Source organism: Erythranthe guttata, chromosome 5 (genome assembly GCF_056151865.1).
Source record: "Erythranthe guttata isolate IM_541 chromosome 5, IM_541, whole genome shotgun sequence".
In the NCBI taxonomy this organism is placed as follows: domain Eukaryota; kingdom Viridiplantae; phylum Streptophyta; class Magnoliopsida; order Lamiales; family Phrymaceae; genus Erythranthe; species Erythranthe guttata.
Genome location: NC_142537.1, coordinates 5,418,298 through 5,431,427, shown reverse-complemented (window position 1 = coordinate 5,431,427; position 13,130 = coordinate 5,418,298). Strand labels below are relative to the sequence as shown.

The following is a 13,130-nucleotide window of genomic DNA, read 5'->3' as shown; positions in this document are numbered from 1 at the left end:
ACACTTTACAAATAAGTCAATCAATAAATATTTATTCATAAAGGGGTCCAGACAATAAACTATTTTACATAAAAGTCCACATATGATCCAAAGTTTTGTAAAAGACTAAAATAGCCTCTCACATTTTAATATACTCCAATTTCATCCTTTAATTTAATCTAACTTTAATTTGACCCCAAATTTCTCAAATTATTCAAATTTGACCCAAAACACAATTTTATGGACAATTTCGTCCATCATGGCCGTTAACCGCCGGTCTTCGGCGTTGACTTTTCTTTTTTTCCTTATTTTTTTTTTTCTTCTTGATTTTTCCGCCACCGATTTCCGGCTTTGACCGGCGGTCAACGCCGGTCTCTTGCGTTGACGTTTTTAAAATTTTTATTATTTTTTTATTTTTTTCATTTTTTTTCTTTAACATCTTTTTGCCCCCATTTAAACAACAATATTGTTGTGGTTGACAGTAATATTAACAATATTACTGTTAAAAATAGTAAAATTAACTATACTACAGTTTAAGACAATAATATTGCTATATTAATCTCTAACACAGTAATATTAACACTACAAAAAGTCATTATTATTGTGTAGTACAGTAATATTAATATGTTGACCGTTCAACAAAGGTAAACATAATAAAACTCCAACAATAATATTACAGTCAACCACAGTAATATTACAATAATATACAGTAATATTATTATGTTACTCCATCAATAACTCAAACAAAAAAAAACCCAAAATAATAAATAATATTGATGTGGTTGACAGTAATATTATTGTGTTTATAATTATTTTACTGTCAACGACTATAACGACAGTAATATAATTACGTCGACTTGTAAACAAATCATACAAAAAAAAATTACCCAAAACAAAACGTTCGCTCAATTTCGGGATCGAGAGGTAGCAAGATCGTGTCGTGTCTTCTTCGCATAAAAAGTACCTAAAACAAAATAATAAAATAATTAAATAAAATAAATAAAATGGCTGAAGTAAGAAAAATTGCTCAAATTTAATATTAGGATAAATAAATAATTTAGCCGTATTCCCCGGCAACGGCGCCAAAAAACTTGTTGGGTGCTAAATACCAACACGCAAGTGCACGTATCGCAAACAAGTAGTAAACTGGACTCGTGAGAGTCGGATGTCGATCCCACAGGGAATACTCAAATTATTTAATCCTAAGTACCAAATTTTAACAACTATGATTTTTATCCAGCCTACGCAAGTTTGTCAAATTAATCAATTAAACAATTAAACTAATTAAGAAAGCAATTAAACACGAGAAAATATCAATATAAAAACGGATCTAGGATTTTATCTTCCCCCTATGCGATAATTCTTCACCCAATTAATCTTCTATCATGCAAGTTACGATTCCCAATTATTAACCCAAGACACGAAATTACTCATAACCAGCTGTCGCGTGTATTATAAGTCTATTATTCATAAACGATTCACTATATGTCTATGCAAACCTAGTATGAATAAAGCATTAAATAACAAGTCTCGTAAACGGCTACCTAAGGTATTATCTATATGTCTACGATAATACATGCAATTAACACACTCATCCGGTGAAAACTACTCGAAGGCTCTTCTATCCCTGTTCTAATTATTAAAACGACATGTCAATCAATTCTAACAATAACTAATAGCAACATAAATTAGCCACGTTCATGCGCTAATTAAGATCAAAATAGAAGAAATAATCGAAGATTTAAACTTGCATAAAAGTAGAAAAAGAGGTTCGAATTACCACATAGGGTTCCAACAAAATCCTAGGATAAAAACTTAGCTACTCATGTTCTCTACGAAACGCATAATAAAAATACGAAAAATCATAAAAGCTATGAATAAAAATAAAAAGAGGAGAACTATGGTGAAGATTCGTCAAGTCTACGTCTTCGTTGCCCCGTTCTTCTGCTCCTAGATAGCGTGTAGAAAGATAAAAGATAGATTCCTTATTGTGTGCTATTTGACCTTTAAATAGGGTGCAAAAATATAAAAGGGCGGTTTCCTTGTGTAATTAAAATTCCTTCACTGCGCCACTTCGTTCATCCGGACAGCCGTGCGAGAATTCCTTCTTAAATCCGGACGGCCGGGTCTTTAATTCTTCGGAGTTCTGATTTTTTCACTTTTGGCCCACTTTTTCTCCGAATTTGCAGTTTTTACCCCATAAGTTGCCAATTCTTCAATTTGCACCTAAAATACAAATAATAACCATTTTAAGCACCAATTATCGTTAAAACACACCAAAAGTTCCAATTAAAAGGTTCAATTAAGTGTATAAATATACCCTTAACACCAAACATCCTCTAGATTCATATGATTTAGGATTCGATTTGTTATAAATATATATATATTTTGAGAATAAAACTAAAATTATGCTAAAATCTTAAGTTTTGATTACAAGCACTAGTTAGATACGATCATTCTCACAATAACAAAATACGTTCACATTTTATCATGATTACTTTCCTCTTCTTTTAATATGCAATGGCAGTAGACAAATTTGAGTCGAAATTGGAGTCAAAATAAACTCAATGCTGGAGACCAAGTCAATGCTGTACACCAGCAATCAACAACGGGGATAGTAAGAAATTGAAATCAAAATTAAAAGATACTTGAGGATGAATCTAAATTGAAATAAGTTGTCCACCACTGACTTATTTGCAATTGTCCCTTATTATATTTGCCTCGGCTACCCAAATTTTTTCAGTGCATTTATTGGTCTTTTTGTTTATTCGTTTATAAATTATAACCCGGTCCAGAGAAGTATATAATAAGACCACCATCGGTCATTGACTATATATATATATATATATGGCAGTTCCGATGTAACAACTGCTCCGTTTTGGCCTATATATATTAAAATAAATATTCAGCATATTAAACGTACAAGGAACAGTTTTTTACTAGAAAAATGTCACTCGGGTTGTACCTCAAGGTTTTCCCTTTCTTAGACAATGGGATTGGAAGCAGCAGACATAGTTTTCCAGGTTTAATTGTTTTTCATTTCAATCTCTTGGATATCTTATCTTCACAGTTGGATATTTTTCGATTTTCAAATCCGTCCTATGAATCAAATATCCCACCTCTGCATTGATTTTAATTTGTTCTACTTTGCAGCGAGTGGATTTCCCATCATCAGTAAATCAGCCATCACCGTCAGATGCGGCCTGAATAAGTCAACAGTAAGTTCATATATAACTAGATTCCTATTTCTCCCTTTCTTGTTATTATTAATATACCTTATTTATAACCTCATCAATTTAAACTAACATGTAAGTGTAGAGTTTACAAAAATCAATCGAAAAAATAAGAGAGAGGATTACAAATGAAAAGGTCGAAATATCTCCGTCAGCGTACGACACGGCGTGGGTGGCGATGGTGCCGGCGAGAGAGCATTCCAGCGGCAATCCTTGTTTCCCGGAGTGCTTAGATTGGATCATTGATAACCAGAACCCAGATGGGTCGTGGGGTCATCAATTTATCGTTAAAGATTCACTTTCTTGCACGCTCGCATGCTTGCTTGCCCTCCGCAAATGGAACGTTGGCCACCAACAACTCCAAAAAGGTGCATTACTACAACATTGGTTTTACCATTATTTTGTTTCTTTTCTCTTGTTTCACCGGTCTTGTGATTTTATTTACGGTTAAGTTCATTTTACACTCGTGAGCTATTGGGGTTGTACCGGATACATTTTTGAACTATCAAATCAAACGTAATAAAATAATCCATATTATTTGTGGTCGACGTTAGTGTTAATATTCATTTACTTATTTGCCCCCAATTTTGGCCTCCTGCTTGCACACACAAGAAAAGGTGAGCACTTCAAAATTACTCGAATTGGGTCATTACAAATAAGTCATCAATGGTTATTTATTTATAAAGAGATTCATATAAAAAATCTTATTTACCAATATGTCAACATATGGTAAAGATTTTTGTAAAAGACTAAAATAACCCCTCATACTTTAATATGCTCCAATTTCATCATTAACTTTATTTAACCTCAATTTGACCCCAAATTTCACAAATTATTCAATTTTGACCCAAAACATTTTTTTTTCAATTTTTTTTTGCCGCCGGATTCCGGCGTTGAGTTTCATTTTTTTTTTCTTCCGGATTTTTTCGCCGTTTCTGACGTTGACCGGCGGTCAACGCCGGTCTCCGGTGTTGACTTTTTTTTCTCTCTCCTGATTTTTCAACCACCGTTTTCCGGCGTTGATCGACGGTCAACGCGCCGGTCTCTGGCGTTGACTTTTTCGATTTTTTTTTCTTTCTATAACATTTTTTTTTCTTCGTTTAAACAACATTATTGTTGTGATTGACAGTTATGTTAACTATATTACTGTTAAACATAGTAAAATTAACTAAACTACAGTTTAACACAATAATATAGTTATATTAATCTCTAGCACAATAATATTAACACAACAAAACTCATTATTATTGTGTAATAGAGTAAGGGCTCGTTCGGTTACCTATATTGGATTAGATTGGATTACATGAGATTGGATTAACTCCCTACTGACTAATTAATTATTTAATTAGTAGCATGTTCGGTTTCTTAGATTAGATTTTCTATTAAATTTGTTAAAATCGGTTATTATATATGAATTGTCTATTAAACCACTTAGTTTACAATAATAAAATATGATTTTAAGGATAAAATTGCCTTTTTCCTCTTTAGTCACCCCCTATTAAATTAATCTCAGGGGGAGGGGTGCTACTAATTTAAAGAAATAGTAGCATTTAATAGCGGACTTTGATTTTAGTAGCGGGTTTGAAAAAGTGTGAATCTTACCAACCGAACATGCTATTAGCCCCTACTATTTAGTCAGTAGAACCTTATAGCGGTAACCGAACGAGCCCTAATACTACTATGTTGACCGTTCAACAAATGTAAACATAATAAAAAGCCAAAAGAATTAATATTACTGTGAGTGACAGTAATATTACCATAACAACAGTAATATTACCGTCAATCACAGTAATATTAAAATAATAGACAGTAATAGTATTACGTTACTCCGTGAATAACTCAAACAAACAACAAAATCCAAACAAAATAATAATATTGATGTGGTTGACATCAATATTACTATAAACAACAGTAATATTACTGTCAACCACAGTAATATTATTGTGTTTACTTCAATATTACAATAATAGACAGTAATATTATTACGTTACTCAGTGAATAACTCAAACAAAACAAAAAACCCAAAAAATAATAATATTGATGTTGTATACAGTAATATTATTGTGTTTACAGTTATTTTACTGTCAACGACAGTAATATAATTACGTTGACTTGTCAACAAATCAAACAAAATAAAAAAAATAACAAAAAATAATAAAAATATTACGTTAATTTACTTTCAACGGCAGAACAATTACATAAATGTATTGTCAACGGCAATACAATTACGTTAATTAACTGTCATTGACAGTATAATTACGTTAATTTACTGTCAGTGATAGCACAATTACGGTCAACGTTTAGCGGCGGACGTAAAAAAAGAAAAAAAACACTAAAAAAAGTCAACGCCGAAATCTGGCGGCGGAAAAAAATTGACCAGAAAAAAAAATTTAAAAAAGTCAACGCCGGAAACCGGCAAAAAAATCCAAAAGAAAAAAAAAATCGAAAAGTCAACGCCGGAATCCAACGGAAAAAAATATTTTTTTGAAAAAAAAAGTCAAAATTGGATTTTTTTGGTCAAAATTGGATTTTTGTGGACAAAATTGATTAAATTGGAGTTACAATTAAGAATTTGGTATAAAGGGTTGGGGGTGATATTGTCACATACATGAATGTTTCCTTTATTTATAATAAATATTAAAGTTATTGGTGAGAGATATAGCCCTTAATCGCATAATAATAAAGATGTTTGGTTTGTGACTTATGCACAAAAACCCCTACTCGAAAAGGTAATTGTAAAACAATAATATTTGATTTCATATTGAAATTTTAATTGTTTTTTATTTGATTTGATTTTTAAATATTATTAGTTATTTTTATTTTTTATTTAAAAATACATTAGTGAAAAATATTTAATTTAATGAGTTTAAATTCCATTTTCAGTTAAAATATTAAATTTTATTAAAGGTCTATGTAATGTTTGAAATATAAGGATAAAAATGTAATTGTAAAGTCAATGTTAGATGTTAGCCATCATCAAACTTAAAGGGAGGTGTACGTAGTTTTTTTGAAAATAGAGGGATCTTGCTGTAATTACACCTCACCTCAAGAGATGTATGTGTAATTTGTTGGCAATTTTGAGTAAAATATTTAAGTAGATTAAATTTATTTTCTCAAAGTGATTTGTTGGTGAATGAGAAATTAATAAATCACTTTAAAGTATTTAATTATGAAAAATAATAGGTGAAAAATCACCATTAAAGATGAGGTGTTTTGATTTATATGAAAATATATGGAATATTTCCATGAATTATTTTCATAAGAGTTGTGACTATTGGCCACAACTATTGAGAATTTATCTATATATATATATATATATATATATATATATATATATATATATATATATATATATATATATATATATATATATATATATATATAGATATATATATAGATATATGTATGTATGTATCCTACACTACACAATCCACAAGTTGTATAATTCATTTTTTACTCAATTCCATATTTGTTTGTTGGAGTTCTTCTTTCTTTAGCCCGAAAATATTCTTTAATGTTATCTTCCATACTTTTATCGAGAGTTCAAAAACACATTTGAGTGTTCGTAGATTTCGAGATTTGTAGTGCTACAATATCGAAATAAGGTCGTATCTTGGGCTACAAAATTGCGAGCACCAGTACGGGACAATAATGTTTCATGGACAAAGAAGCGAATTCTTGTCTCGACCATTTTCCTAAATTCATTGTCCATTGTTATGCACCGAAAATATAACATAATTTTCCTTAATATCGAACTTCACGGGAGGTAGATGTGTCTATGGTTTCCCCTAGTAGTTGCTCTCAAATTAGTGGGTCAAAATTAAGGGATTATTAGCTTAAAGTCCCTCAGAACTATTTTCTATAGCTTAAAAGTCAGTGCGGATATTTAATATTTATGTCAAGTTTTTCGAGCAGCTTCGACGGACGACTTACACCGAGAACTCACTCTCTATGTGATGTGAAGTGCTCTATTTATGCAGTGTTAGGTCCTAATTTAAGATCCCCCGTAAATGTTCCCTATGTGTTGTTATACTACGATCTAAGCTCCCTGTCAAAGATGCCCGAAAGACTTTAAGCAAAATACATAAAACAAAAAGAGTGTCCTTATATGAAAGGAAATTAGACTTAAAGGGTGTTTTACAAATTGCCCTAAAACTAATGGTGAAAGTAGCCCTTTCAGAAAAATATCAATATTTTTTTGAAGTAACTAATTCTACAATTCTAAAAAATCGGAAATTAAAATTTAAAAAATTGGAATGAAAAGTTTGGATTTAAATCGATGGACTTCGTAAATTACACTTATTAGCTCACCTATAATATAAACGATATAATAATATTCATATTATAAAATATAACCAAAAAATCACAAAGCAATGTTTTGGAAATGTCATGCAAACTCGCATGAACGTCACTGAAAAAATCGTCTTAGTGAAGCTATAGGATATCGGAGTTCGCCAAAAAAAGTTCCGATCGCCCCCACTGACCATTGACTATCGTCGTCAAAATCGACAAGGGGTTGTCGGATTATTCAAACCTTCAAAAATAATCTTCAATTTTGTAAAGAAAAATTAAATCTGAAAATGATTGTCACTTTAAAAAAAAAATATTTGTTTTATATTATATGTTCCTTTAGATTCCCAATACAACTTTAAATACATTTGTTTTTTTAACTTTACTGATTCAACTCTATGTACTAACTCTCTATTATAAATTATTAATTAATAAAAGGTTATCATACTCTTTTTTATGTGTTTTTCTCCTTTTGTGATGAAAAGTTTGTGACATATCATATCTATGACAATTAGTGACCGACTAAATGACGGATTTGTGACTGATTCCAACAAAAAAGAATATAATAATTCCATTGTGACGAATTTGTGATTAATTGTGAGACGACTTTTGTCAGAGCCGAAAGTCGGTCACATTTCCATTAGTTGTTTTTTGACGAAAATTAGTTTTGTCAACTATCGGTTACAAATATTGTGACAGAAAATTAGTTTGGTCAAAAATCTGTCGTAATGTTTTCATAGAAATAACGTCTTGGCTAATATTGGTCACCAATTCGTCATAAACTCATTCCATCACAAATCTATCACAAAATAAATGACAAAATTAGTGACAAATCTGTGATGGAATTTAACAAAAAATATTCGTTTTTGATTGTGACGCACATTTGACTGATTTTGTGATTGTGCAAAGGAGAAAAGAAACACGTAATTATCCAAAAAATATGTAAACTCATGTGTTATATATATATATAGACCGACCCTAATAACAACCTAATTGAAATAACTAACTCAAACGGTTACAGATAACTAATATCCAACACAAGAAATCGACTTGCTTGACATAAATAGAGCCTAATTGTTTTCAGGATTGGAATTCATAAGGGCAAATACATGGGCAGCTAGCGACAAGGATCAACTTTCTCCAATTGGTTTCAACGTTGTTTTCCCCACGATGATATGCCATGCAAACGAACTTGACTTGACTCTACCTTTTGACCAAGATTTACTCGATTCTATGACTCGGATACGAGACTCGGAAATTAATAGGTTAGTGTATTAATTACTATTTTGTGTACATTCATACATTACTAAGAACAAGTAAGAATTGAAATCTACAAGTTATCACGTATAGTACACATCAATGATGATATATCACACCCTTATCGATCGGTTCAAACAATATATGTCTATTTTGAATCTAATTTATCACGATAACATCCTTATAGCTAGCCCCTCATATTTAGGAACTTCTATAAATGTTTAATCTGTGATTTGACTCATTAATTTCAACTCAATAAGTTCGTATTTTGCCGGCGTTGCTCTAGTAGCACATTAACTTCACATCCCATAAATCCTTTGATCTTTAATTTTTATTTTATCTGACTATATATATATAATCGTGGTGTTTGTGATCCTAGTGAACGAAATCAGAATTTGGAATATTTCGCTGAAGGACTTGGAGAGTCATTCAATTGGGACAATATATTGACACACCAAAGAAGTAATGGCTCACTTTTCAATTCACCCGCTACTACTGCAGCTGCCGTAATTCACGGTCAAGACAACAAGTGCTTCGAATACTTGCAATCGCTTCTCATAATTTTCAAGGCTTGGGGTAATTAATATTGTCAATAGTTGTAGACAAAGAAATAATATATATATTGGATATTAACTATTTTTTCTTTTAAATTCTAGTGTAATTAGTTTTATCACAATTCATCGTGTAAAATGCATGCAACAGATGATCCCGTTTTATTTGTTGAAATCTCTGACAGTGCCCAATACTTACCCGTTGGATATATACACTCGTCTCTGCCTTATTGACATCATCCAAGGGTTGGGAATTGGTCGATACTTTCAATCTGAATTCTATAGTATTTTAGAAGAAACATACAGGTAACGTTGTTCTTATATATATATATATATATATATATATGTAGTATCACAAACTATTAATGGTCCGATGAAAAACACGGGTGAACAGGCTATGGCAACTAAAAGAAGAAGAGATTTTTGCGGACATTAGTTGTTGTGCTATGGCATTTAGACTATTGCGAAGCAGAGGATTTGAGGTCTCATCGGGTACTTGTTTTTCGTTAAGTGGTGGCATAGAATTAAAACCAGATTACTTTTCAGTTTATTAGATGAAGAAATTAAAATGCATGGGCACTATATAATCAAAATTGATTTGTTTCAGATGCATTGGCTCCATATGCTGAGAAAGATCACGTTAGCCTGCAAACGGCTGGTGTAGGTACGATTCTTGAGCTTTACAGAGCATCGCACATAAGAATAAACGAAGAAGAAACAACTCTTGAGGCTATAAATGATTGGACCACCACATTTCTCAAGGAGCAATTGCTGAGTAAAACTATTCTTGACAAGAAATTGGAAAAACAGGTAATCAATAATTAGTATTTATTTATATAATTTTATCAAAAATAAAAGTTGTACTCATATATATATATATATATATATATATATATATATATATATATATATATATATATATATGTATATATGAAGGTGGAATACGAGTTGAAGAACTTCCACGGCATACTAGAACGCGTTGGGAATAGACAAATGATTGAATTATATGACGTGGATAATTACCAAATCAGGAAAACCGCGTATAGGTGAAGATATTTGAACAACAATCATTTTTTTATTTTTATTTTTATTTTTATTTTTATTTTGTTCTAGTGAAACAATAACGACACTAAAGAACATTAAAAACTGCATATGTTAATTCCTTGTTTGATTTTAGGTGCCCCACAATCTACAATAAAGATTTTCTTGTATTTTCAAGGCAAGATTTTAATGTTGGTCAAGCTCAAAACCAGAAAGAACTTCAAGAATTTGAGAGGTATCTTTGCCACATATTTAGTAGCTAATAAAGCAGTATACATTTATTTATAAGGGTAATACTACTTTAATGTATTAAATATAATTACATGTTGTATATAGGTGGTACGTAGATTGTAGGTTGGACACGTTGAAATACGCACGAGATGTAAAAAACATTTGCCATTTTCTGGCTTCATCGATTTTTGCTGATCCTCAGTTGTCCGATGCTCGTCTGTCCTATGCCAAAACTATTCTTCTTGTATTATGTGCCGATGATTTCTTCGATCACTACGGTTCTAGAGAGCAATCATACGAGATCTTACAATTAGTAAAAGAGTATGTTAGTTTCTCTCTAATTAAGTACTATATATAACTCAAATTTTTTTTTTCTTTTTCTTTTTCATTTCCATTCACGTTTTAACGAGCTACCTAGTATTTTTGTCTACGCGATAATGTATACACTATATAATTTTGATGGATGAATAATAGGTGGAATGAGAAGTCAGATGTGGTTTATGGTTCGAAGGAAGTTGAGATCATCTTTAAAGCGGTGTACCGCACAGTAAACGATTATGCAGAAAAGGCCTATGTGGAGCAAGGTCGTTGTGTTAAACATCATCTAATTAACCTGGTATTTGGTCTTTTTTTTTTTTTTTTTTTTTTTTTGTTTCTTTTTGTAGTAACTAAAATATGAATGTAATTTCACCTCTACGAGCAGTGGGTTGAACTTCTAACATGTTTCATGAAAGAATTGGATTCATGGTGGGATGAGGCTACAATGAACTTGGATGAGTACTTGTCTTTCAGTCGGGTAACAATTGGTGCGAAAATATGCACTCTCACCTCAATCCATTTCATTGGTGTAAGATTATCGGACGACATGATTTTGAGTCAAGAATGCACCAGCATGTGCATGCATGTTGGCATAGTTGACCGGCTGCTGAACGATATTCAAACTTTTAAGGTAACCTCGAATCTCAATATATAATATTAATTACGCAGAAATATATATATATATATATATATATATATATATATATATATATATATATATATATATATATATATAGTATGAAATTAATTTGGAAGATGAATGAGTTTTGACACAGAGAGAGGAAAAGGAAAGGAAGTTAAACGGAATGAGCATTCTGAAAGAAGTTCATAAAGATGAAGAGATTGCGGTTTCAGAGATGCGAAAAGTGGTAGAGTATAACAGAAGAAAACTGTTCAAAATCGGTTATCAAAGAGGAACAATTCTTCCTAAAGAATGCAAAGATGTCTTCTTGGAGACATGCAAGATGGGTTATTATGTGTACTGTAGTGGCGATGAATTCACTTCTCCACGACAAATGATGGACGATATGAGTTCATTGATTCATCTACCCCTAAAAGTGATTTAATCCAAATGCGATTTAAATTGCTTTTCTTTGTCTATATATATATATATATATATATATATATATATATATATATATATATATATGTATACTGTTTTTTTTTTGTGTGTGTAAAACCCCTGGATAATTGTCTTATTTTTGTTTGCTCAAACACTCTCCTTAATCCAATATGTTGCATGCATTTCACAAGAATAGGACTAATGGATTAGAGCAAGAATATATATATACTGTGACCATGCGTATGCTTTTGGTCGGTAAATAATAATCATTTAACAACAAAGTATTGGCTGAATCCCACTTTGCACTCTTCAAATATACCATTTTGGCACTTTGCACCTTTAAAAGAAATTAATAGCACTTTGCACCCTTGAAACTAGGGCTAGGACTGAGTTGGGTCGGTCGATTACCAGCCTAAAAACCGACCCATCCGTCAAACCATTTTTGCTCAAATTTGAAAACCGTTGCCGATCCAACCTTTGTGGTTCGGTTGATGGTTGACAACCAAATATTTGGTTCCGAAATGGGTCGGTTGATGGTTTATACCCGCAATCTAGTTCACTTACAAAAAATTCAATGAAATAAAAATATCCACATTTTGCGTAATGTCACGGTGCGATCATCATTTACCAGTTCAAAATAATTAATAACAATTTAGTGAAAAAATATAATAGAAAATTCAAAGTAATTTTAAACATGCACAAGAGATTTAGTGAAGTTTTGTGGAGCTTTTTGTTTAAGCTTGGGCATAAAGAAATTGTTGGAAGATTTATGTCAATTTTTTTTTACCTTGTTGATCGTTTTTAAAATTTAAAATACTAATTATTTTGATAATTTCAATAATCACTTAAGAAAACACGGCATTTATTTTATATTTTTAATAAAATTTTAATAATATAGTTGGATGGCTGATAATTATCGGTTAACCAACTTTTGATAATATTAGGAACCACCAGCCGACCCATTATTGATGGGTTGGTTGAAATTTTCGACCCGATCCAGTGGGTCGGTTAAAAATTGATTATCCGCCTAAAAATATGGTCGGTAATGAATCGATTGGTGGATAAAAACCAACCCAGTCCCAGCCCTACTTGAAACACAATATATCATGCATAATGCACCCCACATGAGTTTTTAAAACTAATATAGGTAATTTAATATTTTTAGTA

The 13,130-nt window shown here is 31.3% G+C and overlaps 1 protein-coding gene across 1 annotated transcript; it reads left to right on the top strand.

The window, feature by feature from the left end:
• The first annotated feature begins 2,836 nt into the window (after window positions 1-2,836).
• Window positions 2,837-12,153, top strand: LOC105961145 (class I diterpene synthase 2, chloroplastic). The gene is made up of 14 exons (XM_088818720.1): window positions 2,837-3,002; window positions 3,133-3,197; window positions 3,298-3,580; window positions 8,587-8,767; window positions 9,139-9,335; window positions 9,496-9,616; window positions 9,705-9,802; window positions 9,918-10,120; window positions 10,247-10,356; window positions 10,488-10,586; window positions 10,688-10,903; window positions 11,057-11,198; window positions 11,286-11,531; window positions 11,677-12,153. Exons 1-14 carry the CDS (start codon window positions 2,927-2,929, stop codon window positions 11,965-11,967), a joined length of 2,328 nt encoding a protein of 775 aa, XP_088674846.1. The 5' UTR covers window positions 2,837-2,926; the 3' UTR covers window positions 11,968-12,153.
• Window positions 12,154-13,130: the final 977 nt, after the last annotated feature.

Excerpts from the sequence above, each read along its gene's own strand:
- LOC105961145 (XM_088818720.1), top strand. The coding sequence starts at position 2,927 with ATGTCACTCGGGTTGTACCTCAAGGTTTTCCCTTTCTTAGACAATGGG. Across the intron at positions 3,198-3,297 it reads GCGGCCTGAATAAGTCAACA|AGTTTACAAAAATCAATCGA; the intron begins GTAAGTTCATAT and ends ATGTAAGTGTAG. Across the intron at positions 8,768-9,138 it reads CGAGACTCGGAAATTAATAG|TGAACGAAATCAGAATTTGG; the intron begins GTTAGTGTATTA and ends TTGTGATCCTAG.